This window comes from Fusarium proliferatum (genome assembly GCF_900067095.1).
Source record: "Fusarium proliferatum ET1 genome assembly, contig: FPRO_scaffold020, whole genome shotgun sequence".
Taxonomy (NCBI): Eukaryota; Fungi; Ascomycota; class Sordariomycetes; order Hypocreales; family Nectriaceae; genus Fusarium; species Fusarium proliferatum.
The window spans coordinates 176,347-203,280 of NW_022194809.1; the positions used below are offsets into that span (position 1 = coordinate 176,347).

The window sequence follows — 26,934 nt, forward strand, 5'->3', positions numbered from 1 at the left end:
TAACATAACATAACTATCCCATCCAGCTCACAGAAATTGGACTCTGAGGGGAAGACTCATCTCGCGTAGCGGATGACTAATCCCCGTTAGGGCCAAATATCTCTGTAATTAGCGTATAGATAGACTGTAGTTCCTCTAGCTCAGCACGTCTCGTGCCCCAGTAGGGGACTTTTGGGGCCTACGGCCCCCCCGGACGAAAAATATACATACATACATACTATCCCATCCAGCAGTTAGATAACTCACAGAGCAGTGCATTCACACAGCTGCAAGAACAAGACACCAACAACTTTCTGCGAAAGCCAGGGAGGCGAGCATAAGGAAGGAGATTTTCTTATCCGGCTGGAGATTTACGGGAAATTGGTCTATCGACCGTCACAATGCTCTAATACATCCGGAACTTCAACCGGACAAAGGAAAACTGCTGGAACAGTTCCAGACACCAAGCCCTCCTCCACTGCACTCAGATGATACGCCGAAAACGAGCCGGCAAGTGAGGGATATGGCCAAACACCGAAGTCGACCGACCAGGCGGAAGTACAGTAAGATCGCTAAGGGGTTAGAAGCTTTAGAGATAAAGGTGGCCGTTCAGAATGCACCGATTGCTGGCCTCGAAGAACAGATGGCCCAGGTGCGGCGCGGGAGGAAAAGGAAAGTGGTACCGAACCCAAACCGACGATTCATAGCTCTGTCAGAGAATCTAGCAGCTAGAGAAGCTCTTCCCGACTCACAGGAGGCAGAAATAGAGATGGCTGTGGATGAGGAGGTCGAGTCGGTGATTGAGGTGGGTGTCGGATCAGAGGACGAACGTGAGGACTTTACGGTCGTAACAAAGCACTACCAGCGCACACGCAGCGGTTGGGAGGTCAGAAAGCCTCGCAGAGAGTAAAATTCAAGTAATTCTCTATAGAAAATACGAACAGCTTCATTTTTAATGGACAAGGTGGTTGGTTTCTGCGTGCATCAAATATTGGATTTTGTATGGGGCGATGCTTTTTTGTGCTCTGCTTTAAGTGGGGTGATTCTTTAAGTGGTGGCGGATGGTTCGTCAATCCCCAACGGCACACGGAGATCCTTTCGCACCTCGGACCCAAATACCTCCCGCGCAGCTCGGTTGGCGGCAGAGGAGCCGGCAGGACGTCGGCGACTCCGTATGACTTGGCGTCCTTCACGAAAGACGGTGGTAAGAAAAAGAACAAGAGCGTTATCCTTCCAGCTAACCTGATTTACCTACGTTGTGGTAATAAAGTATTAGCAGAGATCGCATGCCAATAAAATCCACTGCTACGACGTACCTTTCCTTCTGCCGGTGCAGCTAGGATACGATAGGATAGGGTAAGTGTGTACGTCCATGACGTATTATCGGATGCTAATTACATAGCGAATATGAGAGTGCTGATTCCTCTACGTGAAATAGAGGTGGTGACTTACAAAGACCAGAGCTCAACTTATGCTTGCTTGGTCGCGATGCCTGATCCTAGCGAGCCAGAGAATGAACGGAATTCTTGTACAGGAGCGTTACATTTGGAGGCTCACATGACTTTTGGCGAGCGTTAGCAAGTATTTTTGAGAACACCCAAGAGTGGCTGGGCATGCACAGCAAATACGCAAATGCGACCCGGACTCGACTGAAGGAGGAAGCTGAGTGGAATTTTGACACACAAACTCAATAACGGATGCACCTAGCGTACAATAGTAATTGTGGAGATCTGCAAAGTAGCAACACATGATGGATTACATCCAAGCTAAGCCCAATCCAAATTATATATCTCCAGACGCTGCCGTTCCTTGAATCTCAAAATCTGAAAGGCGAAGCAGAGGGTCGCAGAGTCGAATCTTCACTTAATGGCTTCGGAAATAGTTGTGCTTTAGGAAAGCCGGAACGGGATTGCGGAAGAAGGACAAAATCGGAGGTAAATAGCGCTGCCGCCTGGCATGTCTTTGAGTTTGGGAGGAACGAGAATTTCGGAGAGAGCGTACATGGTGCGGAGACGGTCGAGTCGAGTCGTATCGTAAGCTGTATACTGGTGTTTGATGGATTAGGAGTGGCCAAGGCACGGGTCACGTTGTCCCACCTTTCGACATCCTTTTGCTACTTACTGTATCAGTCCCCCGTAATACTCGCATTACTCTATCTGCCATATTGCTTTCTTTCACTCATACTCGTAAAGAGTGCGGCTGTACCCACATAGGTATGACTTGGCATTCTCCTAGCTACTCGTGCAACTAGCGCTTCATAATATTCTAGGGACCAAGTCACCCTCTGGAGTTGTGATGAGGAGCCCTTGAAGCAATCTCTCTAGCTCATTGAGGTATCCGTGGTAGAACACCACGTTTACCACATTACCATCTAGCGAGTTGGTCCCAGATTGCCAAAATGGTCCATAGTATTGAAGCACTTCAGCAATCCTCATTGACTCTGCGAGCTCTGTCACGGGAGCTTGGCGAAGGTGCCCCTCTGCTTCTCGCGTTTTCTCCCTTGTCTTCTTAAGCAGCTCAGCTCGCTTTCTGGTTAGGCCTCCTTCCGGCAAGTCAGCTTCACGGATCGTAAGCCGTTCAAGTCTTTCTTCAATTGACAGCAAGATAATACTACCGTCCAACTTCAAGGTATTTGGCTTCGGTGTAATCCACTCCTGCTGCTGACATCCTTTCATCCTCAATAGCCAGGCAATTTGTCTGAAGAGAGGTTCCTGTTTGAAGAAGTCTTTCCAATAGAAATTCATGATCTTAGCAATCGCAAGAGATCCTGGTGAACACTCGCCTTTCGACAAGTTACTGAAACATTGGTACATGGTGCTGAATGCATGTGAGCAGTCCTTCATTGCTTCCTCCGGTGTGGAATCGGCTATTTCAATTGGAATAGCTTTGTCCAACTCATCGTACCGTTCCGAAAACAAGTGTCGTATGTACCTAGCTGCTAGATACAATGAGAGGGTCGGTTTCGTCCTTCGTTCCCCTTTCCTTAGACAGAGGAGTCTCAAATCTTCCGCACATGTAGGAAGCTGGCCTCGGCCCTGAAGCTCACCGAACGCCGCGACGAAGTGGTGTATGAGTAGCGCCCGGTATTCGGGTCTGCAGTCCGTGTTATGTATTGCGCATGATGGATGAAAGGATTGAAATACGACCGTAGTATGATTATCATCGATCGAAACCTCGCTCCTCCATAGGCGGTATCCCTCGCCTTGGACTTCAAAGCGTCTCATCCATGGGTCCTGGTATTTGTCCCTGTGACATCGTATCACAACTCTCGGCTTCTTCACCCGAAGAATTTTACCGAGAAGTTTATGGCATTCTTTGTTGTTGACGGTGGACTCCCTAATCTCTTGGAACGAGAATGCATCTAGCACTGTAACCGTATAGATGCTGCGCGTCCCTTTTGTAGCGAACCGAATGAGCTCGTCCACAGCCCGCAAAGTGTCAGAGTTCTGCACGAATTTTTCAAAGGCTATGTCGTAGGTTTTGGCCCGGGGTCTCTCCAGCAAAATGATTACGTCCGAATAGCCTGTTGCGAGGTTACATGCTTGCATGGCTTCCATGCCTCGATCAGATCCGAAATCTCTGAGGAGCTCGACCGCTCGTATGTCACCCTCGGTGGCCCAACATACTGGCGGCGTGCAAGCCAGCTCCTGGGCAATTCGAGGAACCGGTATGCCGAGGACGACATACGACGAGGTTATATCATTGGCCTCATCCAAGCCTGTCTGCTGGAGGGTTGGCATTATCGCGTCTCGGTTCCAGTGGTGTATGAAGTCGAAGTTTGATAGCTATGCAATGGAGAGCTTGGAGGCTGGGATTACTACAACTTCTTAAGATTTATAGTATGAAACTAGCGCTTTAATGTTGACCGAGCCATCGCCGAACGTAAGGTACAGTATTGCGGAGGGTTTCCGAAGCCAATCATTCTTTGCGTATCAGTAAGCGCGGACACGTCGCTAGTGGCTTCCCCAGTACCCCGCACAATGATTCGCAGCAGTGATCCACAAAGACCAAGCGCTGTGCGGTTGAATGACAACGGACGGTAAAGTTCCTCAGCGCAAAATGGATCGGCACAATCTTAGGGAGGGTACCTTGTAAATGACACGTAATGGTAAACTTTCTAGTCCACCTGCAAAGGTGTACTCATGGCACACAAAAGTTAATTTCTCGAGTCAGCGGGCGCGTTTTACATGTGACAGGTGGTCTGATATCTGGTGTAGGCTGGGGGCGAGAGATGGCGTCTGTAGTCGGAAAAAAAGCCACTGTTGAAACTAATTTAGCGACCCGACCCAGGGCATCTCCAGCGGGGGATCAGCACTTAGACTTCCCGGACCATAGCACGAACTCCTGATCTGGTATAGCTCAGTTGGGGATCTGTATGCCTAGATAACTTGAAAATCCTTTTTTTTTCGTCTCAGATCAACGTTCCTGTTGTATTACGGGGTTGAAAGGATCGACCTCGGGGGCCGTCGGAGAATAGAGTGCCCTTGACCGTTACATTTTCCTATTTTGGACTAGTAAGCCTTTGGTGTGAGCGTTACATCTTCCTGATCGGGTTAGCCCGTTCTCACTGCCAAAAATCTCAATGTCTTGAGTGAAATCAGCAAATTTCACTTGTTTTTGGTCTATAAGGAGACTCTTATTAGAAGAGCTTCCCTGACAATTATTGTTTGCGTCGACAGCCTACTGTACCAAGGACTGCTCGTAATTTACTATATTACACACTTTCTGTCCGTGGGCCAGCCCCTGTCATCATTACTTTCATGAAATTACATCCTTTTTATCCGTGCACGCTGGTTGGTTTTCGAATGTCACTACCGCTTCTGCCCCTACTGTACCAAGGTTGAACGAAAACGCGTCGCATTATTCAATTTTCGTCCATGCCAACCTAGACCACCCTACTCAAGTATTAAAGACAGGAACGGGGCCCGTTCCGTGTTTTGAGCCAATCACATATGCTAAATTGGACAAAGATTGCTCTGTCTCGGAACGGGGCCCGTTCTCGCGTCGCGATAGACCGTGCCAACCTTGCTAATTAGTCCTACGTGTCTTTGCGTGGTGCTCAATCCGTACCAGATACGTAGAGTACAGCCAATCACAATGCTATCTGCACGTGACATGATAAGATAGCATGTTAAAAAAGGGGACCACCTTTCGAATACATTCTGCCTTTTTGATCTCCCAAAATAAATTATTTTAACGACTATACATAGCTAACAGGTAAAAACGCGCCAAACCCTTTTGCTACCGTATAAAATGATCGGTCTTGAGCTTACTACTAGTGAAGTAATTATTATTATTCGCCACCTGTCAAGGCTTTACCAACAAAAAGCAGCGGCCAAACATGGCCGATAGGTTCGGCGAGGAATCAAGGTCGCAATCGTCACCTGAACAGGAACCTGATATCGATATGGCAGCACCATTCTTTGTCACAGACGACGTACAGAAACTGACTTATGGAAACCACCGCGAGAGAATGCATAATATTATGCAGTTTTTCCGACCTGGTCGAGGCAAAGGAGAGAAGGTTGACCTTATTATGAAGCTGCGAACCCTTATCATCGCTGATTTAAATCAATGCACACTCTGTTCGGTTCAGGAGTGGGTGGAAGAGGGCTCCGGAGATGATCATGCTGATACGCATAGGATTGATGCGTGTTACTACCAAAATCATTCTCATGAAGCGTCGATCTGGCTAAATGCTTTTCGAGAATACAATGCACGAGTTGATGGACCAGGAGCACGATGCTGCTATTGCCGATTCCCTGACCAACTGTGCTGGCGGACATTACACCGCCAAATGCTGGATGACAAGTACGGGAATGAAACGGAAGCGAAAGAAAAGACGGGCAAGCCTTATCCAGATGCTCCTTGTAATTGGCTAAAACCTATCCTGGAGTTCATTGCCGCATGCATGGTGGCTGAAGGCAAGATTGAGGGGACGGGTTTGAGCTTGGTAGGCGCCACTGCGCTACACTATATGGGATGGGAGGATTGGAAGGGTCTGGAGGAGAACGGCCCAGATGTTCTCCGACCGTGGTTGGAGGAGGCGGACAGCATCCAAAAGCTGCGATGCCCGCGTTTGCTCACGCTGTACTGGCTGCTTGCGAGCGTGAGGCACGTGGATATGGATTTGGATCTTGATTCTGAAAGAGATTCAGACAGCGACTTCGAGATGGATCTGCAAGATGACTGAGAGTTTTACATGGGCTAATATGTCCACATGATGTGGTACTACTTAAGTATCAAAAATAGAAACGGGCTGGGATCCCGTAGGGACACGGACACCTATCTTACTCAAGTATTAAAGACAAAAACGGGCCCCTTTTGCATTTTAGTCCAATCAATTCTGACAGGGACCATTCCATGTTAAATACCAATCCTATCACCCATTGTAATGGTGGGTTGACCAACCTACACTCCTTTTATCCGGCTCGCTTTTGGTGAAAGAGGAGACCCCTGTCGGGTAGGCGGAGATACCCTAGTCTACATCATTATTCCAGCTCCAGATCCAAGTGAAAGAGTATTTTTACGCGTCCTGATTGGACCATTACCCCTGTTTTCCTCTTTCACTTGAAAGCAGGCACTTGGCGAAACTGCCGCGACTCCACTTTCAGCGATGGCGGGGGCGCTTAATCGTCTCATTGGCGCTCTACTTCTGACCCTGGACGATTCTCATAGGGTTTGAGGCGACAGCTCAAAGATTTGTAACATACGTAATATAATTAAAGTTTGATTACGGACTTCCACGCGAACAGCGCGTCGAGGACGTGCGCCTAGGACAGGTGCAAGTTCATAGAGAGTATAGCCCTCAGATATCCTCCAGCCTTCACAGGCAACTCTCAGTAAACGAAAAAAAAAAAAAACACTTGGGCTTGAACAGTGATGGAAACATCGGAATTGCAGCTGGGGAGCAGTCCTACTCAAGAATTACTAGCAGAAACGCATTGCGTTTCCTGTTTTTGACCAATCATCGTCTAGCATTTTCGCCCCATATTTCCCGGATGGAAACGCACTGCGTTTCTTGGACCGCACTCATGAAATTAGAAAACCTAAAACACGAAACGCGTCGCGTTTCCGTCGGCTGACCCTACTCTTCTATTCCTAATTGTCGTGTACCCCTAATCGTCGCGTACCCCTGTCTGTTTCTCTACTACTTATCTATACCTGGTTTATTCCCACATCATCCGTACCATAGCAGCTTATTCGTCTCATTTCGATCGACGGTCTGCGCTTGCGTCACAGGCGTGTAAACGCATACTTTATCTCTCATATGTAATCCACCCTATTTACTGTAGTTTCCATCTAAGGTTTGTTTCATAGATAGGAATATTATATTGTCAGGGAGGGTTCAGTTCCCCCTCCTTTTCTGGGTAGAAGAATAACATCGTGATGAGGGAAAGTGGGGCTCATTCCCAGCCGCCAATCTAACATGGACAAACCCCGCTTCAGGGCTGTGCTCGACCAATCGTAGATCGTGATTGGATGACGTAAGGATAAGCGCGCACACAACATCGCAGGGCCCCACGGCTTGCTTCTCAAAGACAACCGGGGCTAGGCTCAGCCATAACGCGACATCGCAAATTTACTCTACTAAACACAAACCCATCATCTCCTCATCCTTCCATTATCTCTCATTCTTTTTCTTCACCCTTTCATCGCGCGACCCGTTGTTTGCCTCTGGATACCGCTCCTTCTCTCCACTCCCGACACCGGGCATACCTAACCGCATCAAAACGCCACAATGAGCAATCGAAAGCGATCGCGCTCCGTCGGGGAGGAGAATCGCGCAGAGTGTCCTTTTACAATTTCTTACGCGCCTGACACTTCCCACGCAGATCAGGAACGTCATAGGAACAAGAAGCGGAAGCGCGACGGTCAAGATGATGATAAACGAGTTCAGATTCAAATCTCTCCCTTCTTTCCCACAGGAAGCTTCGAAACCCACGACACTATGGACCTGTATTATACAGTCGAACCTGGAAAGCGATGGCGAGATATGACGCGCTACAACAGCTTCGTCCGTAAGTATCCGATGAATCCCGGCGTCTTCCAAACTGTGAGGGGCGTATGGCTAATTCTTTGGTAGTTAACAGCATCAAGTACTACAGCGAGGGCTTCGTCTATGTCGCCAACGAGTCAACGATCGAGCACCAAAAGGCCACAAATGATGGCAAAGGTGGTTTCAAAAAGTCTAATGATGAGTGGGTTGCGCGCATCCTCGAGATTCGCGCTTCCGATGAGCACCATGTTTATGCTCGCGTTTACTGGATGTACTGGCCCGACGAACTGCCTCCTGGTACCATCGACCGCAAAAAGACAGTTCAAGGCCGCCAGCCGTATCATGGTACTAACGAACTGATCGCCTCCAACCACAGTCCGTTCTAGAATGCTTAGCAATATCGTCCTGCAACGCAACTAACCGATTACTTCAGTGGATATCATCAACGTCGTCAGTGTAACAGCACCCGCAATCGTCAACCAATGGATTGAGTCAGATGACGAAGAAATTCAAGGGGCGCTTTATTGGCGTCAAGCATACGACTGCCGCAAACCACAGCTTTCGGTATGTTGCGCGATAGCTCCCCTTACCTTCGCGTTCACTAATATTTGTACAGTCCGTTGGCATCATATGCAAATGTGAAGCCCCCGCGAACCCCGATAAGATGCTCATAGGATGCACAAGCTCGGAGTGTGGGCAATGGATGCATCACGAATGTTTGACTCATGATGTTCTCATGCAAGTTTATGAACGACTAGGCACCGACAAGCCTCATCGAAACGAGGTTGCGATTTTGAATGAGGAAAAGACCAAAGTTACCCATCCTCTATCACCAACCGATGCCGAGGAGAAAGAGACCCAGCCCACGATGGATGTCCGCTCTGGAGACTAAATATAATGTACACGTAAAGGAGGTTGTTCGAGAAACACCTCTAGAGACCAAAAACTCAACGCCTAGACCAACGCCATCGAGATTTATCACTGCCGCACCAGCCAAGGGATCAGCCAAGCAGGGCCGCAAGAAGAAGACTGGGGATTATACGCCGTACGCAGGACTCTTTGAGGCTAACCTCAAGATGCAAGAAGGGCCTACAGCGTGGGAGATTCGTGACTTACGCGAAAACGTAACGGGCGGCGAGAAGTCCTGGACGGAGAAAGTCTACTGTCTGGTATGCGGCACTGGTATCAAATGACTACTCAAGTAAGGGACCCCATAACTACACTGGATCTGTTAAGGTGAGCAGACCCATCGAGCTTTCGAAGGTGAAATTTGAGATTGCGTAGGCTAATTGTTTGGCTCCCTGACGGTTATTGTTTGCGTCGACAGCCTACTCATGAATGTAGACCAGAAATGCGCCGCGTTTCCTCCATGAAGGCCCGTGCCAACCATGTAGACGACCGCGCACTTAAACTTCACAGCATATAGTAATTTCAGTTACATCGATTAGGAGGAAGGAAGCAGCAATCAAGCTCTCTCCGCTAAAGGTGGCTTCATATAGGGTATTTGATCCTCTTGCTGCCTTCTCAACTTTATCAATATACTAGGCCTTGCGATGTACACTAATGCTATTGTCACATTGCGGCCAAGTCAGCTCTAAAAGCTCAAGAGTCTCGGCTTATACTACAATTCGCCAGAGCCAGCAATAATTTGCATCAAATGCGGCTTCGCCATTAACCCTACACGCGTGCCGCGTCACCCAGGCGACAAGCATCATATAACTAAGTCTACCCGCCGTGGATTGAAGCCACTAATCTATTCTCTCAATCTTCCAAACCCAGAGACACTTCCACTGCGACCCTCTTCTTGATGGATGCTCTACTCTTCCATTATGAGAGTGCAAAGGTTCAGCACTCGCAACCTGGCTCAATGGATACTCGAATACTCCATGCCATTGAGATGGGCTGGTTCGTCTTAGACAAATACTATACTATGACTCAAGATGTCGACATCATGAAAAAGGTGACTAGACATGGGCGTAGAGAGCTGACCAAAACTACTTTCCATACACTATACACAATCTCAAGGTCATTTAGATATTATAAAAGCTCATTTTATCTTTATTCCTGCTCTCGTTGTGACGTTATCGCTCGTATTAGTTGTGAACCTCGTCGTCGCTTCACCAGCCCATAGCCAATCAGAATTTCGTGGTCAAAACTAAACCTGATTCTCACTACATCCTTATTGTCCGTCCCATTTTCAGTGAAAGAGGAGACCCCTGCCGGGCGGATGGAGGTACCCCGCAGGGCGAAATATGCGGGGTGGGTGACTTGGAGATCGACATGGGCAAAGGGCGGGTGAAGTGAAAGAGGATTTTAGTGAAAGAGTGGATGGTAATTGGTCCAAAAAGAAAATAATTCCAGCACGACCAGAAAAAGAAAAACCAAACTAACCGCCAGCCGGCCAGCCAGCTCTCTATCGATAAGGCTTATCATCCAGGGAAAACAAGAGAGGAAAAAGAAAAGAAAGTATATCATTTAACTAAGAAGCGAAAGCTAAGCAGGGGAAGAAGAACCTAGAGGCAAGGTAAACAAGACTAATAGTCAGAATATCAGTCAATCCATCAACCAACATCGACATCGATCGATATATAACATTGTTACATATCATCGATCACTTGCTTCCCACACATCACTCATAATAATCACTTATATTTTATCTATTACTACGCCCTACCTTAATATTATTTGCACGGTAAACATATATAATGGGTCTCGACAGCTTTACCTATGATCCCGACCACCGGGTCATAGTCTGCCGGCCCTGCGGCACATGTCTGGTGCCGAAACCGACGAGCTGGAAGAGCTACCTGCGGGCCCAGCCGCACTGGATGAGAGGTGAAGAGCTGCGGCTGACCATCGAGCAGCTGTCGAGCTACTCGCTACGCCCAGTCGACGAGCTACGGCAGTGGAGGGTTGATAGAAAGCGACCATGTCGACCAATAGAGGGGCTTACCGTTTACGAAGGGTACATCTGCTGCACTGATGCCGAGTGCAACTACTGCATACGCCGCATCCAAAAGATGCACAACCATGTGCCAGCGCATAGCAAGAGGGCCTCACAGTACACCGACGATAGACCACTCTGGAGCGTGCCGTCTACAAACATATTTCACCGCAAAGGGGCTTATCGACTACTTCGTCATCGATGATCCTTCAATATCACCAAGGACAGGAGCAGCAGGAGCAGCAGGAGCAGCAGGAGCAGCAGGAGCAGCAGGGGCAGTATTAGGACCACTAACACTGGGGGGTTTACTACCTATATCTCCGTCGTCGCAGGAAGAAGGGAAGCTGTTTAAGGACCTAAAGGCAGACGTCATCCAAGCTTCGCACGATGTCGAAGAGAAGGCCAGTATAGTTGAAGGAATCGATAAGTCGCAAGCAGATCGGGTGCCCTGGCTCATCCATACCGGATTTCCCACACATCTACGGGGACTTCGTGACACCAAGATCATATCATCATATGCCTTGCCGAGAAGCATAGACCCACTGGACGACGGTATCTGTAGTGAGGACGACGAGGACGACGACGACCACAACGATGACGACGAGAATAAGGGAGATGGCACCGGTCGAACCGCTACAGACCTCAGGCGCATCCTCGCCGCAGCAGAAGGCATGCTCCGGGATGCATATAGGTTATGCAGTGACAAATCGCCCGAGCAAAAGATAACACAGCAGCGGGCAAAAAGACTAAGTAATTTCCGTGGTAAAGATAACAAGCTGAGCAGCATCAAGGCCGATAAATTCCGCAGCTTCAAGAATGAGTCGAGCTTAACCTCCTACTTTCGGATACAAAAGCAGCTCCTCGCATACTACTACCGCACGGTGTTCCGTGCCGATGGATATTTCACCCGAGAGTGTGACGATTAGATAGTACCGAGAGACACCGTCAAGGCGACCTCTATGCAGCAGCAGGCTATGAAGAACATTATCAGTATATTACAGAGGCAGGATAAGATAGCAAGAGGGAAGGATGGCAAGAATAGCAACGACGACGACGACGACGACGACGATAATCGTAATCGCGCTGACAATTATTGCAACGAGGGCAATGGCGTTGTTAATGGCGACTGTGAGCTTAAGCATGCCATCTGCAAGTTTTGCATCTCCCTTATCTGCCAGACCGTCGGAAGCAGGCCATTCTGGTCTGCGATATTAAGCTTCTGCGCTATAAAGAGCCGGAAGAAGAGCTGGACGCGTCAGTCGGACAAGGAGCAGCGTAGGCTATGTACCTGGCATAAGCCAGGTAACTATAACAGCAACCTATCGGCGCTCACCTGGACTGCTCAACTTATCCTATTTGACTTTGTATGCTTTCAGAAGCAGGATGACGAAGATAGAATTCCCGACCTACTTAACTAGATATATAAGAAATACTTCTAGCAAATAACAAAGATACCCTATAGTTATATATTACAGTAGCAATTATATCTCTTTGTGGCATCTAGCACTGAACTTACTATATATCAGGCCTGCTAGTCTCTTAACGGAGAGACAGTTAACTATATAGGAAAGCAGCTGTGCATAGAATAGGTATTATAGCTGGCCCTATCTGAGTTCCGTTAGGCACACTCTCTCCTATATAATAAGCTGCTATTCGGAATGGAGAATATCGCTCTAATTAAGGCGTAGAGGCTAAATAATAACCTAGATCTGGAGGACTACGGTGCTTCATAGATAACAGATAGTAGGAACAGGGAGATACTAGCAGGGACGCACAATGCCCTACTCCGGCAGATTAAAGGTAGAGCATCCTTACGCAGGGTATTTATACGACTAGACCAGAGGGGGTTGAGGAAAAGCGGCAGCGGCGGCGGCAGTGGTGGTAGGACTTGCCTCTGCCCTAAAGCGATAGCCATCTACGAGGCACATGTCCAAGAGTTCTTAAGGAGGATATTAACACTTATCTAAGTCCTCCCTGGTCCTCTGCTACAATCCCCAGAGCTGCTCTCTATTATATACATTAATACAGGCCCTCGTCGCCGATCTATGCTAATATAGGAGAAGTTGGTTATAATATATGTGCAGTATCACAAGAGCCAGGAACAGACCGGGGCCGAAAAAGATAACATCAGGTTCTTACCTCCCGCCGTTAGAGATCTCCTCCTAACCTACCTTGCGTTTTTACCGCCACTGCGCGGAATAAAGCATTTTATTCATTTACTTATCAATCAAACGCTGCATATCAAATGGTGACTTACGGTCATTCTCTAACAACGTTCAGCTTGCTAACCTAACACAGCTTGCGGCCTGGAAACACGACGAGCGGACAGAGCTGATTACTTAGCAGGAGATCTGATTTCTCGAAAATGTCGTGACAATAACGTTGAAAACCTCTTGCAGCTATCCTATCACGACGTCGACTATAAATCTGTAGAGGGCCGTTGTAATGAAGCCCGTTCCCGAATTTGTTTTTATAATGCACCAAGACCTTTGTCTTCATACGGTAGCTTGACATGATTTTCACGCTTGAGCAGTTGGTTAGGATTGTCCAGTTGCTCCCGAAGAATCAGTAAAGTATCGAGAGTAGACTTAATGCCCGCCGACATGTCTTCAAGGTTCTTGGGCACGTCAAAGATTGTGTCCATCACAATCATCATTTGAATCTTGTGATGGGTTAAAAAGAATCCTCCCCTTGGCTATTAATCCTGAACAAAGTATGATGCAACGAAATGCCCGGTTTGATAATATTTCAACACCCAGGATAACAGAGTCCATAATACTGCGAGCATCGGGGCGCTGGACCAAGGATCTTCTTGGCTGTTCCTCGTGGTGAACTAGGCCTTCTTCTCCCGCTAGAACTGCTGGTGTTGCCGTGGTAAGTGCTGTTACCTCTTCCAGGTAACGATACATGTCTTTAGTTAGTTCTGCAACGATTTTTGAGAGATTGGTTCTATCATGGCTAAAAATCGTAATTTGAAGCTTGATACTTAGTTGAATATGGGATAGCACTTTAGTCGCGACGTTCTCGATCTTCTGAAGGTGGTCTTTCTGATGAGAAAGTCGCCTTTGCAGCCGTGCAAGAGTCACTAATTCATCGTCCACTGATGATGTGTTGTCATGAATGTTCAAAGAAGCCAACTGTTTCTCAAGGTCGTCATCGTCTTCATCATCTGCAAACCCAACGTAGTAGCTTTTGCGAGTGGACGAAAACGTTGAAACGGCCCCCTGGCCCTGGTACGAGCCTTGCTGGCTTCCAAGCTCTATTAATCGACTGAGTATGTCTTGCCGCCTGGAGGGCTCATAATATTTGTAATCCTTCCATAGAAGACAGAGTTTTGTGATATCTTGGGCCCCTTTATTGTAGTTTGAGGCAAGTAATTGTCTCAACAGTGCGTTTACCTGCTGGCGTCGATGTTCAGCAAATCTGCCTTCGGAGACTGGATACCGGTAGGTCGTTCGCTCTCTCTCAACTCCCATCATCTTCCATAAATTGCCTAAGATGACGTGTGTCCTCCTTAGATCAACGAGGGTTCTAGAACCATTGCGTCGGGATTCCCTAAGAAGTTAGGCTCTATTTTTGAAGCTAGAAATTTAGGGATTTACAAGTATTCTGTGGAGCTATTTTGACAGACTGTCTCCATCCACTCAGGGACTACGGCTGAACCTGCCAATTGAGCAAATGCTAGAACGAAATGACAGATGAGCAGCATTCGGCAACAGGCCTTTCGCGACTCATCGTAACAGACAGCCGCAGCTGGATGGAATGATCGCATTGCAATTATAGAAAACCCCCCTATGTCCACTTGATGGCAAAATGGCCATGTGCCAACTCCGTGCGACTTGAATCGAGCCACAAATGGCTGTTCGCAAGGTTGATTCCAACAAATAGAACAACTTTAGGCTTTTTAAGTTTTAAGATTTCCTCGATCAGCTGATGGCACCGCTCTGAGGGAATGGGTGTTGAATCCCGGGGTTTGAAAGAGAATGCGTCAAGGACAGTGGCAGTATGAATACTCCGAGCTCCCTTGGAGCTGAATCTGATAAGTTCATCAACGCTCTTCAGCGTCTTGCATCGCTTCACAAACTCGCCAAAGGTTCCGTGGTAAGTTTGAGATTCATGCGGTCTCTCCAGAAGTATGACCACGTCGGATGGGCCAGATGCGAGACTGCATGCCTGGTCGATTTCGTCTCTCCGTCGTCCAAATTCGTCGCCGAACTTCCTGATGAGATTCACGGCTTTGATGTCCTGCACATTTAACAAGCAAACCGGTGGCTCAAAGATGAGTTTCTGGACGCAGCGGGGAACGGGTATGTCAAGGCACAGCATTATGCTATCAAGACCATAAAGTCGCTTATGACGCTATGATTTGAGATGCAAGCTATAAGATTGATAGTCCGAGTAAACTCTCGGTACTGCCTTTTTCAGATTACAATCGAAGATCAGCGAACGAACAAAGTTCATCTATCTGATGAGCTATCACTTAAGCCTCAAGCCAGCAAATTCCAAGACTTTATTGTTGTGCAGATGATGTTGGTCTGAAGAGCCTGATTCAAGACTTAGGCGCCCAGGCATGCATGCAGCATGTCTCACCTAAGACCTCCTGGATGATGCCTCATGTGGTTTAAAAACTGCATTTCGTAACAGTCGCGCATAACCAGTACGCCATGGGACAAAATATCAGGGTGCAATCGCTATTATAGTAATTATAGTGGTGTTTAAAGTTACTTATACGAGTCTGCAGCGGACCAAGCTGTAAGAAAACTCTTTGCATTGCTGACTGGTCTGGACAATTTCCGGAGCACTTAAGGGGAAAAGAAAACAACCGTGTTACATTGCCATTTTCGAGTTCGTTGCAAACCCTGTCGAAGGCTTGAAAGCGGCCAGCTTGACCGGCTGCAGCCGCAAAGCCCTTTCGCTGGGGTAAACAAGCCAGGCTTCGACACATGTTAGTCCGGGCACAGGGTTAATGGTGGGCAAGTGACCACGTCACTGATGCACAAGGCCATTGGGTGTGCAGCTTGAGAAAAAGGTGGTCGCATTATGACTCGTCGAAATACAATTCTTCGTTGCGCGGCCGCACGGGGCATGGATGAAAATGGAATCGGCTGCATAGCTTCAACCTCCATGGATGATAAAGAGGCCGCGGCTACCCGGACCACTGCAGTCATCCTTAAATTATGCTGTGTGACCCTCGAAAGATACCAAATCCGTTTTTGATTGGGCGTCGAACAAGGCGGGGTAGTGAGACACGTAGGACTAAGGGAGGTAACAAGTTCGATTACAAGGCATGTGCCACTCAGCACATGTCAATTATGACAGGATCGAGCGCCAAGAGTCCGAACGAGCAGCCAGCCCATGCTGTTCCTTAACTCAATGTTCAATTCTTTGCGCCTAGAGCGGCCCACCCCGGCAAAGATCGTCTAGTGGCTGGTTGGAAGAACCCTGAAGTATCATATTCGAGGTGGCGAAGCGATACGTATGGAATTTCAGGCTTGTGAGGGCGATTTGAACTAGTCCCGTCGCAGGCTTGGCCAGGAATCAGTGATACGAATAGACAGACTGAGTGGTGAAAGTAAGAACAGCGTGGCCGCGATTACTATTATGTGCCGTAAAGAGTAGACGATTATACCCTTCCTTAGTCCTGGAGTATTGCACATCGAGGCTACGGCGATTTCGTTGCACAATACTCCACGGATCGGTGTACCAATCAATATGAGCTGACTTGGTGAGTCGAAGATCGGTAGATGCGTTGTTAGCTTGAAGATTTGAAGTTGATTGGATAGACGCGAAGATTGGGTTGGCCTGCAGAGCCTGATTTAAGACTTAGGCGCCCAGGCATTCATGCAGGATGACTCAAACCCCGCATTAAGAAGTCTGGCAATAAAGGTCATTACCCATTACATTCATCATCTTTCTTAGGTTCAGCAGGTAAACTATTTATCGCTACGTTCGCCTAAAGAACACCCTACTCTACCCGTTCCGCATTATGGCTACATCAATCGAGGCGTCTGATTTCGTTGATTGGGGATTTGGACAAGCGAAAAAGAACAAGAAGTCGAAGAAAAAGCTAAAAGCCAGCATGCCACCTTTAGCTTCACCACCACCCGTAAGGGAGATCATTTGGGACACTGAAAAGCCTGCAGAAAAGGTTTCGTATGATGATGAAGACAGGTTCTGTGAGCCTGAGGCTGCGACAGAATATGATCTATCAGCAAGAGACACGGAACCTTCTCAGTCTTGCGACATACCAGCTCCTGGTGCTAAAGAAGAACCCATCAGCGGGAAGCCTGATGAATGCGAAGCGGCTGTAGAAGCCATACCAGGGACATCAGATTGGGATTTTGTGGCTGCAGCAGAGCCATCAGTAGATGACGCGCCGACGGAAGGCAGATTCTGGCCAGAAGAGGATAGTGCAGCTGCAGAAACAGAGCCGACGAGAGAATATGAAGAACCGGCAGAAGAGGCTAGACCTGCGGATGGTATGTTGCTTAGCTGCGTATTCGACGAGATTAATTACAGTATATTCACTGACTAGACGCAACAGAGGAAGAAAACGGAGAGCCGAAGCCTGATGATGGCTATATGCAAGAGGGGCAAAAAATAGCAAGCCTACCATTCAGCAGCCCGTATAGGTTAATGGCATATCTACAGCAGATCCTCGAGGAGGCATGTTTTGCTTGTGGACGGAAAACTTGGCCGGAATTACTACGCAAGCATAACTGGGACTGTGTAGAAGCCGTATCGCTTACTATGTGGGTGAAAGAATTGGAGCATTTACAGCATACTTTCGATATGCAACCAAGCAGAGGTCTTCTGCAATCAATAGCTGAAGTCCAAACCATAGCCATCGAACGTAGGCCTATCAACTGGCCAAGGATGAAGAAGTTCTTTGACGATGCTGTCGAGCTTACCGAGATGTTGAATGTCAAAGAGTATGGGGAAATCATTACAGATATTCGACTTAATATTGGAAAAACAATCGAGGGCCTGAGCCGGAACGAAGAGGAGGCACAAAGTCAAGCGGAGAAGAATATGCAGTGCATTATCGAGGAACGAAGAAAGCTAGATGAGCGGGAGGCAGAGGTTCAAAAGGGCAAGGAAAAAAGTACAAAAGAGTTCCGGAGATCGGCTGAACGGGAGGTTAAGAGAGTGTTAGAGGAGGCAAAGAAAACATTAGAGACGACGGCATTTTTCTCAAGCTTAGAGACTAAGGAAAGCTAGGTATTTATCATAAACTGATTGAGTGCACCAAGATTGATATGTTACTAGCATTGTTTATAGCATATTATTTGTAGTTTTGATTGTAACGCATAAAAGATGCATCATACCAACCTCCCCGTAAGAAAATTGTTTGCTTGGTCTGCATTATGTGTAGATAATTCGCAAATATCATCCTTTAACCTTGAACTCCAATCTCTAATTTTATCTGTCACAGACGGACCTATTACAGGATGATGTAACACTTGAATCAGAGTCGACACAAGCCTCACGATGCGTGGCCGCTCTCCTGCAGGCAACTACAGGCCGTCATTTCAGCCATGCGGAAGCCTCGAGTCGTCGAAATATTAGACTGGTGTTTAAATAAAATTGAGCGGGCCAATTCACCCGAGGCGGAATGGTGGCCATTCTTATCGATTGCTTACCGACAACAACTTCACAGCGAGATATAATGTCATCACGGGAAGTGAGAACTGATCCTATGTGGAAATACAACAAAAAGTGCCGAACTTGCTCCGTGCACGTCGTCCTCGCAAACAAGTTCATCTTTGATCAAATAGACTCTCTTTTATCCGGAAGAGTCAGGCCTCAAGTTTTGTATTTGGAAAGCATCACATGGTCGATCTGCGTTATCACGAAAACCTCGAGCGTTTGACATTAGGAGATATGAAGGTGACTACAGCTATGGCAACTTGCTACCCTATAGCTTTCCAAATTTCCACTCTTGGCCTGATATTAAACCTTTAAAAAGTCGCTTATTATGCTTTTCTTACTTAATAGTCACTTAAATAAAAGAATCAAACTCAGAGCCTCAACGAGATAATTAGTTTTTGTTTTTTATTCTAAACTGATTTATACCGCTCGTGTCAGTTGGATAGTTAGATGTCCACAACTTATTGCTTCCTTTGTACAGTGGCATGTCATAGCCCGGAGAACCCCAAGCTTTGTGATTCTCGATCTTTAGGCACCCAAACTAAGGCTAAACAGGAACCTCTATGGTAAATTGCGCTGCTTTGATCATTTAGGGATCACCTTATCGGTCCACCATAGCCCAACCTCGGACGGAAGAGCCCGCTGATGGCCCTTGAGAATAAAGCCATGAGAGACTCTCCAATTGGTGCGATTAGGGAATCAAGACTATCAATTCTCATAATGAGGCCTTCTGCTGCAGGTGGCTATTGGCTTAGGTACGAAGAGATCAACTAGCATCAACTTAAAATTGCATATCAGCCTCACCGGACGAACGGAAGCGTAACCGTTTGCGAGAAAATAACGTGTAAGGAGAAACAACAGATGAGGTGCGAGAAGGGGCACGCGGCATATCAGAAGAAAGAATCCCTGTTATTGATGTAAAATATGACGAACATTAGTCCGTTTCATCGCAATATCTTACGTGGCGTAGATGTGTTCTCCATGTTGTCTCTTTTCTCTTCTCTTGAGAGCACTGCAGTCACATTATGATTCGTTGAAATATAATTGTTGGCTGCATGGTCGCGCCAGGCATGGATGAAAAGGGAAGCGGCTGCATATTTTCAACCCCCGCAGATAACAAAGCAACAGGCCGCGACTACCAGAACCTCTGCACTCATCCCTGAATTGTGTTGTGTGACCCTTGGAAGCTATCAACCCCGTCTTTGATTGAGCGCCGGGCAGGGCGGGGTAATAAGACATGTAGGACTAAGGGAGGCAGCAAGCTCGATTACAAATCGTGTGCCACTTGGCACCTGTCAACTATGACCTGACCAGATACCAAGATTCAAGAGCGGGGAGCTGAAAGGTCGAAATGAACAGCTCCCGTGCCACCTCTCAATGTTACATTCCTCTAATCTATATCGGTCCGCCCCGGTGTATAGCCAGTGGAAAGGCTATGCTGGCTCCATCTCGTAATAATGGAAAATCTTGTTTGTTGTTGCTATAGTCGCTATAAACCGAGTGACGGGCCAATTCATCTTGTGCCAGTAAATCGAACTAATTGCCGATCACGGTTCAAACAATGTAGGAACCCCGCCGTATCGCCATATTGAAGCCGACATGGCGATAAGCTAAATTTTTGATTTGCGGGGAGCCTATTTGAGTTAGTCCCTGCAAGGCATGGCCTGGAGCCAGTGACGTGAACTGACAACTGAGCGGTGGGGCTAGAAAAATAAGAACAGCGTGTCCGCAATTACTTATTATAAAAATAAATTAGCTAATTTACTATTTCTTTATATAGAAAATTAATATAATATTATTATATTATAAGTTAATTTACTCTTAGTTTAAACTACTACTTTTTATTAATTTTTTTAAATTTATTTTTATATATAAGATTAATTAGTTATATATTATATTATATATATTTAATTAATAAAGGTTAAATTAACTCTTATTAATTAACTTATATAAAAGTAAAGCTAATTTCTTTATAAAACCCTGCCTTTATCTTATATTTATCTTAGAACTTTATATATAAACTCCTTATCCTAGTTATACTCTTATAGTTTAAAACTATAATTAGGCTATTATTAATTTAAAAGTAACTCTCTCTTAATAATAATAACCCTTTTAGATATATTAAAAAGCTATTCTTTATATATAATTAAGTTTAGACCTTTAAAGTGTGACGGTTGGGTCCAACTGTGCTAAACTAAGCCGTGCTTGGGTTTATTGTTGGCAGGTTGCGTAGGGCGTAAACTGAGCGTTGTCGAGTGTCACGTCTCTTGATGGTAGATTCAATGCGTGTGAGGCTTGATCAATGTAAAGAAGTGTTATTGATAGCTGGTGAGCTAAGTTCTATCTAATGCTAAATGAATGTTCTTATATACTGGTTGAGTGACATGTTGGTACATCGAGGTTTGAGGACCGAGATGTTTGAACTTCGGTCCTGGACCGTGATGGTGGGTCCTCGGTCCGTGTATGATTGGTGCTTCAGTCGTGGACCGAAATGTGAATCGTCGGTCCATGATGATTGGTGAGAAATTTTATGGGTGACACGTGACGTAACCGCTGGGGTCGTAACAATAAGAAAAATAAAAGATTTTATAATAAAGGTTATATAAGCTTATATAAGCTAAAAAAGCATTTATTATATATCTATTAATATATATACTTTAAAAGTAATTTATTTATATAATATACTTTTTTAAATTTATTTATAATCTTATATAAAATCTATATAGTAGTTAAGAGAATAAGTTTTTAATAATTCTTATAATTAATTAAATAAAAATACTATTATAGTAAGCTCTTTATTATATAATAGTTATAAAATCTTAAAAAAATCTTAAAATATTATATTATAGTATATATTTTTCTATTAATTTTTATTTTAATTTAAAAGTTTAATATTATTAAATTTCAAGGTTTTTTTAAAATAAAATATTAAATTCTAAAAAATAGATATAAAGCTACTATTAATTAAATTAATTTTATTATAAAATTAGAATTACTATAATAATAAATTTTACTAAAAATAAATATTTAATAACTTATTAATAATATTTTAAATTATAAGTTTATTTTCTTTAAGTTATTATTATATTAATATAATCTTTAGATATTTATTAGTTATTTTATTTCCTCTTTTCTAGTAATTTTTAAGTTTATTATTTCTTATCTTATTAGTTCCTCTCATCCTAGCCTTTTATATATATCTTATAGATAAAGTCTACTTAGTTAGCCCCCCCGCGGCTCGAGCCAATGAGTACCTTACTCAGAACTGCTCGAAACATATCTGCGGATCCATTCCCGCAGTAACATCGTCCAACCTTGCAAGGTCAAACTCGTCGAGCCACTGATAGTTCTGAAGTTGGTAGTCAACATTGTTTGGCGACCTTCCATTGGAATGCGCGGTCAAGTCCTCTGGGGCAGCACAGGCAGTGAACGCCGGAAAGAGGAATGACGAGGCTTCCTCTGCGAGCGGCGATTGCTTATCGACACCATTCTTGTCAGGACATATGAGGGTTCCATTTAGGGGGCTGGTGAGGTCGATGAGGTAATTGATGGCGTCTTCGTGTACTGGCTTCTGCCTCGACAATTTGGCTCGCAATAACTTCAAAGTATCTGGTAGTAGCCATGTTAACTTTCTAAGATTTCTTTTATATATGGCTTTGAAGATGACGTACTTGCCAGACGGCATGCTGCAGCAGAATTTGGGAGTTAGTCGTCAAAAGTTGGCATGTCTGCGAGCCCATTGTCACTCACCTACTGGCCAGTTGATTCCCATCTGATTCAGGAACAACTGAAGAAGGTCGAGGTGTTCACTCGACTGGGATGTTGTCGATGTGTTTGTAGAGCCCAGCTCGCCGTCGAAAGCGAGGACGGATGCGGAAAGGAGTATCAGGTACGAGCACATGGGATCTATGGCTTTGAAATAACCAGGCTTCCAGTTCTGAATTATCCGGACCGTCTCTTTCGCCTTGGATAGGATTGTGAGCCATGAGACTTGGAGCTCCGAGCAAGCACTCTGGGTACTGATCTTTGCCGCACAAATGGACAGCAACACGTTTGCCCTGTTAAAATCAGTGCTGTGTCATGTGCGCAGGCGGGCAACCGCTTGTCTCACCCTGACCAAACAAGAAGCACGTCTAGCCGACGCTGATGCTCCTCGTCTGTTTCGGCAACGCCAAAGTTACGGGTTGCATTGAAAAACCACGGAGGGAGTGCAAAAGACGTTGCTGTGCAGTCGCTCTCGAGCTCGTGTAGCCGCTTCTGTATGTCACGGCCACCGCTCCGTACCATGAGAGATCGGAGGTCGGTAACTGCTCGCATCAGTGAACATGTACCGAAATATAGGTTCCGATTGCGGCACGAAGTCTTGGAGAATATCATGCTCATGGTCTCCCAGTGCTTCGCCCCGGCTGAGGGAATCATAAACTGTGACCCATCTTCAGATGATTCTTGGTCACAGAGGGATGGATTCGTGAACTCGGAAACCGATGTTGCCGGCAGTGCCATCTTTGCTTGTAGGTTGTCGGTAATGGGATTGGAGAATGATCTGTTGCCTTGGAACTTAGCATAGAAGTCTTGAATACGGTGGGATTGGATCCCTGGGTTGTGCCTACGCAACAGCACTGCAGCTCGTGTCAAGCGAGTAGATGCACCACCATACGCTGTTCCATTCCTCAGCAGCAAGACCTGAGCTGATTTCCCTCTCTTGGCTCCGCAAGCTCATCCTGTCGTCAAAGGTACTGGCCTTACTCGGCTCGCCGGGTCTACTATCGAAGTGAAGAGCATAGTAGAGTTCTGCCATGCGGGTGATCCTCGCGATTTCCGCCACTGTATCCCATCTCACAGTCTCGGACATTTCGTAAACATAGAGCAGGAGAGATGCCTTGAGTTCATCCATGGTGAGATCAGAGCCTTGATTGAGGCTCATGGCAAACTGAGCAAATGATTTGGACGACGCCGGGCCTCCGAGGACATCCGGGCTTGCAAATCGAGCTGATACAGCATAGATGGCCATTTTGAGGCGTGGTGAGAGATCCGGGATTTTGCGGCTTGACAGGCAAGCATAGGGACGGCGGAATAAGGGATAAATCGGCTGGAGGTGTGTGAAATACAGATCTAACCTATGCCCACGAGGGTCAGACAACTCTTGAACGCTTCAATTGTGATAGAATCTGGGCCACACACAAATATGCTTCAAGCTCGGGGCTGAGCCCTAGGCAGTCTTTGGGAAATGGTTGGCCTAGCGGATAGTATGGCGAGACGTCACCGACTGGATTGTCGCGCCATGGCCACTCTGCCACGGCATCGTGATCCATCAGCATCCACCCCGCCGAATCGGCAGTGTCGATTGAGTTAGCAATGGCCTCGTGATGCCTACCACGCTCCTTTGCAAGTGATGATAACAAGGACGGAGCGCCTCGACGTGCCTGAATCCCGGACGAAATGGTTGAGTTGGTATCGGAAAAGGATCTGCTCCACCTCTGACAGCCCTTAGGGGGTCCTACGCAGCGTCAAAGATCAGCTACCGTCGTACCCAACAATCTTACTCAGAGTGTCGGCGAATACCAGGTTTTTTCCTTCGTCTGCTGTAGGTGCAAACGGCATGGCGGGACCGGCAGCTTCCACAGGCCGGGCGGACCATGTCACCTTGAGAAGAATCAGCAAGCGAACACGCCCACGTATCTGACGCGCTTGAAGCTCACATTTTGTCTTCTTTCTGTGTCTCGGCGTGCTGTGTCAGCAAGAACTTGCTCAAAGCAACAACAACAAGCATCCGACTGGACAAGCGACGCACATTCTGCAATGATCACAAACCCGGAACTTGACTGCTTCCTGCTGGCCATCCGTCGGGCCCAGTCTCGGTAAGGCAGGCTGAGCAGAGGAAGTGCTAGGAGTTTGAGAGAGCATGATTGAATTTCGTCATAAGTGTGCTATCGAGTCTGTAGCAAGGGTTTCAGCAAATCTTGCACGGTGGTTCGAGGATACAGAGAAGAAGGAAAGGAAAAGACAGCACAGCACAGCACAGCGAGAGGTGAAGGATGAAGTGGATGCATGCATCAGGAAGAGTGGGTTTCCCCGCAAACCGGGTTCATCTTGTCGATTGCGCCAAGGCTCCATCAGGCATAACGCCACGTATCTTGACTCTATTTCGCAAGTCAATGCAAGTTACCGAGGTGTTTTATTGTACAAGTTCTACATCGAGAAGACTTTGACCACAGGCTAATATAGGTGGGAAATGATGTACCGAATGACCCTTGCGAATCTGTGTTTGACGAGGGGCCTCCCCGCAATTTCAAACTAGGCTTGTCGCCCGAGTGTTCCGGCTAGCGAATGGCATTGGGGCCTAATGTTGAGCTACGAAGGACGTCTTGCTACTTACGGTATCGGCATCTGGGACGGCAGTTACACGCGGATCTTGCCCCGCCGATGGAATCGCACCAATAACCCCGTCTGCTTAGCAAACCAATAAGTCTTCACCCTCCACCCTGGCTCGCTCGACGCCCACTCTAGGTCGAACTGCCTCAACACCTGCGGTACGAACTTGGACATCTCCATGATGGAGATGTTCTTGCCGATGCACGTCCGCGCACCCGCACCAAACTAGATGTTGTGTGGTCAGCCTCTTCTTGCCCTTCAAGATGTCCCATTCATGCGCCCGGCTACTCACCGCCAGGTTGTGCCTGTCCATCAACTTGATGCGTTCCTCGCTGCTGTGTAGCCACCGCTCGGGCTGAAAAGTATCTGCATCTTGTCCAAATATGTCACGTTCGCGGTGGATGACGGCCGCGTTGACGCCGACTATGGTGCCACCTGGCAGATACTCTCCACACAAGCGGGCCCCGCCCGGAGGGACTACTCTCTCTAGCGGGTACGACACGGCAGGGTGCATGCGCAGAGCTTCCTTGATGCATGCTTGGCTATGGATGTCGTCAAAAAGGGCACTCTGTTGACGATACAGGAGAGAGAGGCTTACAGATATTCCAGTTCAAGACTCTCAGAAAAGGTGATGGCGGGAGAGAGCTTGCCCGCCCTATCTGCCTCGTCAATCTCCTTTTGCAAAGTCTTGTATGCGGACTTATCGTGGAGCAGATAGTAAAAGATGGATCTCAGGGAAATCCCAGTGGTATCGCTGCCAGCCAATCTGTAGGCCAGTGTCAGAAGGTTTCTGGGAGTCTCGGTTCCAAACATACAGGTTGTTCATCAAATGATTCATCAAGTCTCGTTGGCTCATTTGCTGGCCCGTCGACTTTTGTTCCTGCCGAAAGTAGGCCAGGAAGTCTGCTCGTTCGCTTGAATGGGGCTGCGAGTCGTACTCTTTGATGCAATCTGAAACCATCTACCACGTCCTGTCTGTCAGATGCTGACCCAATACGCCTGGCAACTATGTCTGTTCTTACCTCTGTTGTTATGGCTATCGGATCTAGAACCCCGAGTCGGCCGAGGATCCTTTTCAAGGTAAGATTGCCCAGAAGATATCGGTGCAGCGATGGCACCTGTCCAATAATTCCCGCATATGCGAGCCCCAACTCGATGCCCGAGATGATATTCTTGACGTCCTTGCGATTTTCCATGAACCCAAAACGTCGGGAGAATGTGATTGCCCCAATGACGTCAAAGGCATACCACTGAGCCCACTCGCCTAGATCAACCACTTGTCCTTGCAAATCGAGCATGGCTTTTGCGAATATGTCGCTGCAGGGGTCGACAAGATATTCCAGTGTCCGCAGCGAAGACATTGAGAACTTCTGAGCCACCGGTCGCTTGAGAGCCTTGTGCTCTTGGGGATCGGTGGTTGTGAACATGCTATCCATCACCTCGTTCTGGTACAAGACTGATAAGGTCTGATAAAAGTGTGACTATCTCAGGGCCTCATGTCAGGTCTTCTTCCACATGCCATCTGTCCGTCGGGCCTTGCATACCTTGAGAAACTTGGAGCTGATGCCATAGATAATTGCTATTGAGGTAGGGTCCGATATGTCAACCACGTTGGGCGCGGTCCGAACTATCGGGCCATACTTGTCATGAAGCGATTTATACTCCTCGTGGGCATTGCCTTTCCACACGAGTCCGATACGCCAGGCTTGTGTAAATTTTGCCAACCAAGGGCCGGGAACTTTACGAAGCCCAGGGCGCAAGATGGTGCGGACGAGACTGACAAGCCAGCCGACCAGAAGGACGGTCAAGATGATGATGATCTTGTCCTCGGTGATTAGTGACATTGTGCTTGGCAGATAATGATCTTGACGCCCCTTTTCTTGTTATGTCATGAATCATCAGGTAGATAGTGTGACGAAACTTAAATACCCAAGAGGCATACTCAAGGGAACGACATCTTTCGGTCTTGGGAGTCTGGACTTATTGGCTC

The 26,934-nt window shown here is 46.9% G+C and overlaps 10 protein-coding genes across 10 annotated transcripts; 6 read left to right on the plus strand and 4 right to left on the minus strand.

The window, feature by feature from the left end:
• Window positions 1-502: 502 nt before the first annotated feature.
• Window positions 503-889, plus strand: FPRO_16093 (uncharacterized protein; the record flags this gene model as incomplete). Its single annotated transcript, XM_031225199.1, has 1 exon — window positions 503-889. One exon carries the CDS (start codon window positions 503-505, stop codon window positions 887-889), a length of 387 nt encoding a protein of 128 aa, XP_031090382.1.
• A 1,345-nt stretch (window positions 890-2,234) lies between these two features.
• Window positions 2,235-3,719, minus strand: FPRO_16094 (uncharacterized protein; the record flags this gene model as incomplete). The annotated part of the gene is made up of 1 exon (XM_031225200.1): window positions 2,235-3,719. The coding sequence occupies one exon, from the start codon at window positions 3,717-3,719 to the stop codon at window positions 2,235-2,237; it is 1,485 nt and encodes a 494-aa protein (XP_031090383.1).
• A 1,601-nt stretch (window positions 3,720-5,320) lies between these two features.
• Window positions 5,321-6,172, plus strand: FPRO_16095 (uncharacterized protein; the record flags this gene model as incomplete). The annotated part of the gene is made up of 1 exon (XM_031225201.1): window positions 5,321-6,172. One exon carries the CDS (start codon window positions 5,321-5,323, stop codon window positions 6,170-6,172), a length of 852 nt encoding a protein of 283 aa, XP_031090384.1.
• A 1,548-nt stretch (window positions 6,173-7,720) lies between these two features.
• FPRO_16096 (uncharacterized protein) lies at window positions 7,721-9,171 on the plus strand (the record flags this gene model as incomplete). The annotated part of the gene is made up of 5 exons (XM_031225202.1): window positions 7,721-8,000; window positions 8,066-8,353; window positions 8,412-8,542; window positions 8,595-8,852; window positions 8,890-9,171. 5 exons carry the CDS (start codon window positions 7,721-7,723, stop codon window positions 9,169-9,171), a joined length of 1,239 nt encoding a protein of 412 aa, XP_031090385.1.
• A 1,837-nt stretch (window positions 9,172-11,008) lies between these two features.
• On the plus strand, window positions 11,009-11,848 carry FPRO_16097 (uncharacterized protein; the record flags this gene model as incomplete). The annotated part of the gene is made up of 1 exon (XM_031225204.1): window positions 11,009-11,848. The coding sequence occupies one exon, from the start codon at window positions 11,009-11,011 to the stop codon at window positions 11,846-11,848; it is 840 nt and encodes a 279-aa protein (XP_031090386.1).
• A 33-nt stretch (window positions 11,849-11,881) lies between these two features.
• FPRO_16098 (uncharacterized protein) lies at window positions 11,882-12,340 on the plus strand (the record flags this gene model as incomplete). The annotated part of the gene is made up of 1 exon (XM_031225205.1): window positions 11,882-12,340. One exon carries the CDS (start codon window positions 11,882-11,884, stop codon window positions 12,338-12,340), a length of 459 nt encoding a protein of 152 aa, XP_031090387.1.
• A 2,374-nt stretch (window positions 12,341-14,714) lies between these two features.
• FPRO_16099 (uncharacterized protein) lies at window positions 14,715-15,248 on the minus strand (the record flags this gene model as incomplete). Its single annotated transcript, XM_031225206.1, has 1 exon — window positions 14,715-15,248. The coding sequence occupies one exon, from the start codon at window positions 15,246-15,248 to the stop codon at window positions 14,715-14,717; it is 534 nt and encodes a 177-aa protein (XP_031090388.1).
• A 1,660-nt stretch (window positions 15,249-16,908) lies between these two features.
• FPRO_16100 (uncharacterized protein) lies at window positions 16,909-18,143 on the plus strand (the record flags this gene model as incomplete). The annotated part of the gene is made up of 2 exons (XM_031225207.1): window positions 16,909-17,401; window positions 17,467-18,143. The coding sequence occupies 2 exons, from the start codon at window positions 16,909-16,911 to the stop codon at window positions 18,141-18,143; spliced, it is 1,170 nt and encodes a 389-aa protein (XP_031090389.1).
• Window positions 18,144-21,831: 3,688 nt separating this feature from the next.
• FPRO_16101 (uncharacterized protein) lies at window positions 21,832-24,476 on the minus strand (the record flags this gene model as incomplete). Its single annotated transcript, XM_031225208.1, has 9 exons — window positions 21,832-22,181; window positions 22,244-22,258; window positions 22,323-22,630; window positions 22,684-23,115; window positions 23,183-23,689; window positions 23,754-24,069; window positions 24,135-24,215; window positions 24,272-24,285; window positions 24,364-24,476. The coding sequence occupies 9 exons, from the start codon at window positions 24,474-24,476 to the stop codon at window positions 21,832-21,834; spliced, it is 2,136 nt and encodes a 711-aa protein (XP_031090390.1).
• A 495-nt stretch (window positions 24,477-24,971) lies between these two features.
• Window positions 24,972-26,788, minus strand: FPRO_16102 (uncharacterized protein; the record flags this gene model as incomplete). Its single annotated transcript, XM_031225209.1, has 6 exons — window positions 24,972-25,169; window positions 25,237-25,486; window positions 25,543-25,710; window positions 25,760-25,905; window positions 25,967-26,410; window positions 26,489-26,788. 6 exons carry the CDS (start codon window positions 26,786-26,788, stop codon window positions 24,972-24,974), a joined length of 1,506 nt encoding a protein of 501 aa, XP_031090391.1.
• Window positions 26,789-26,934: the final 146 nt, after the last annotated feature.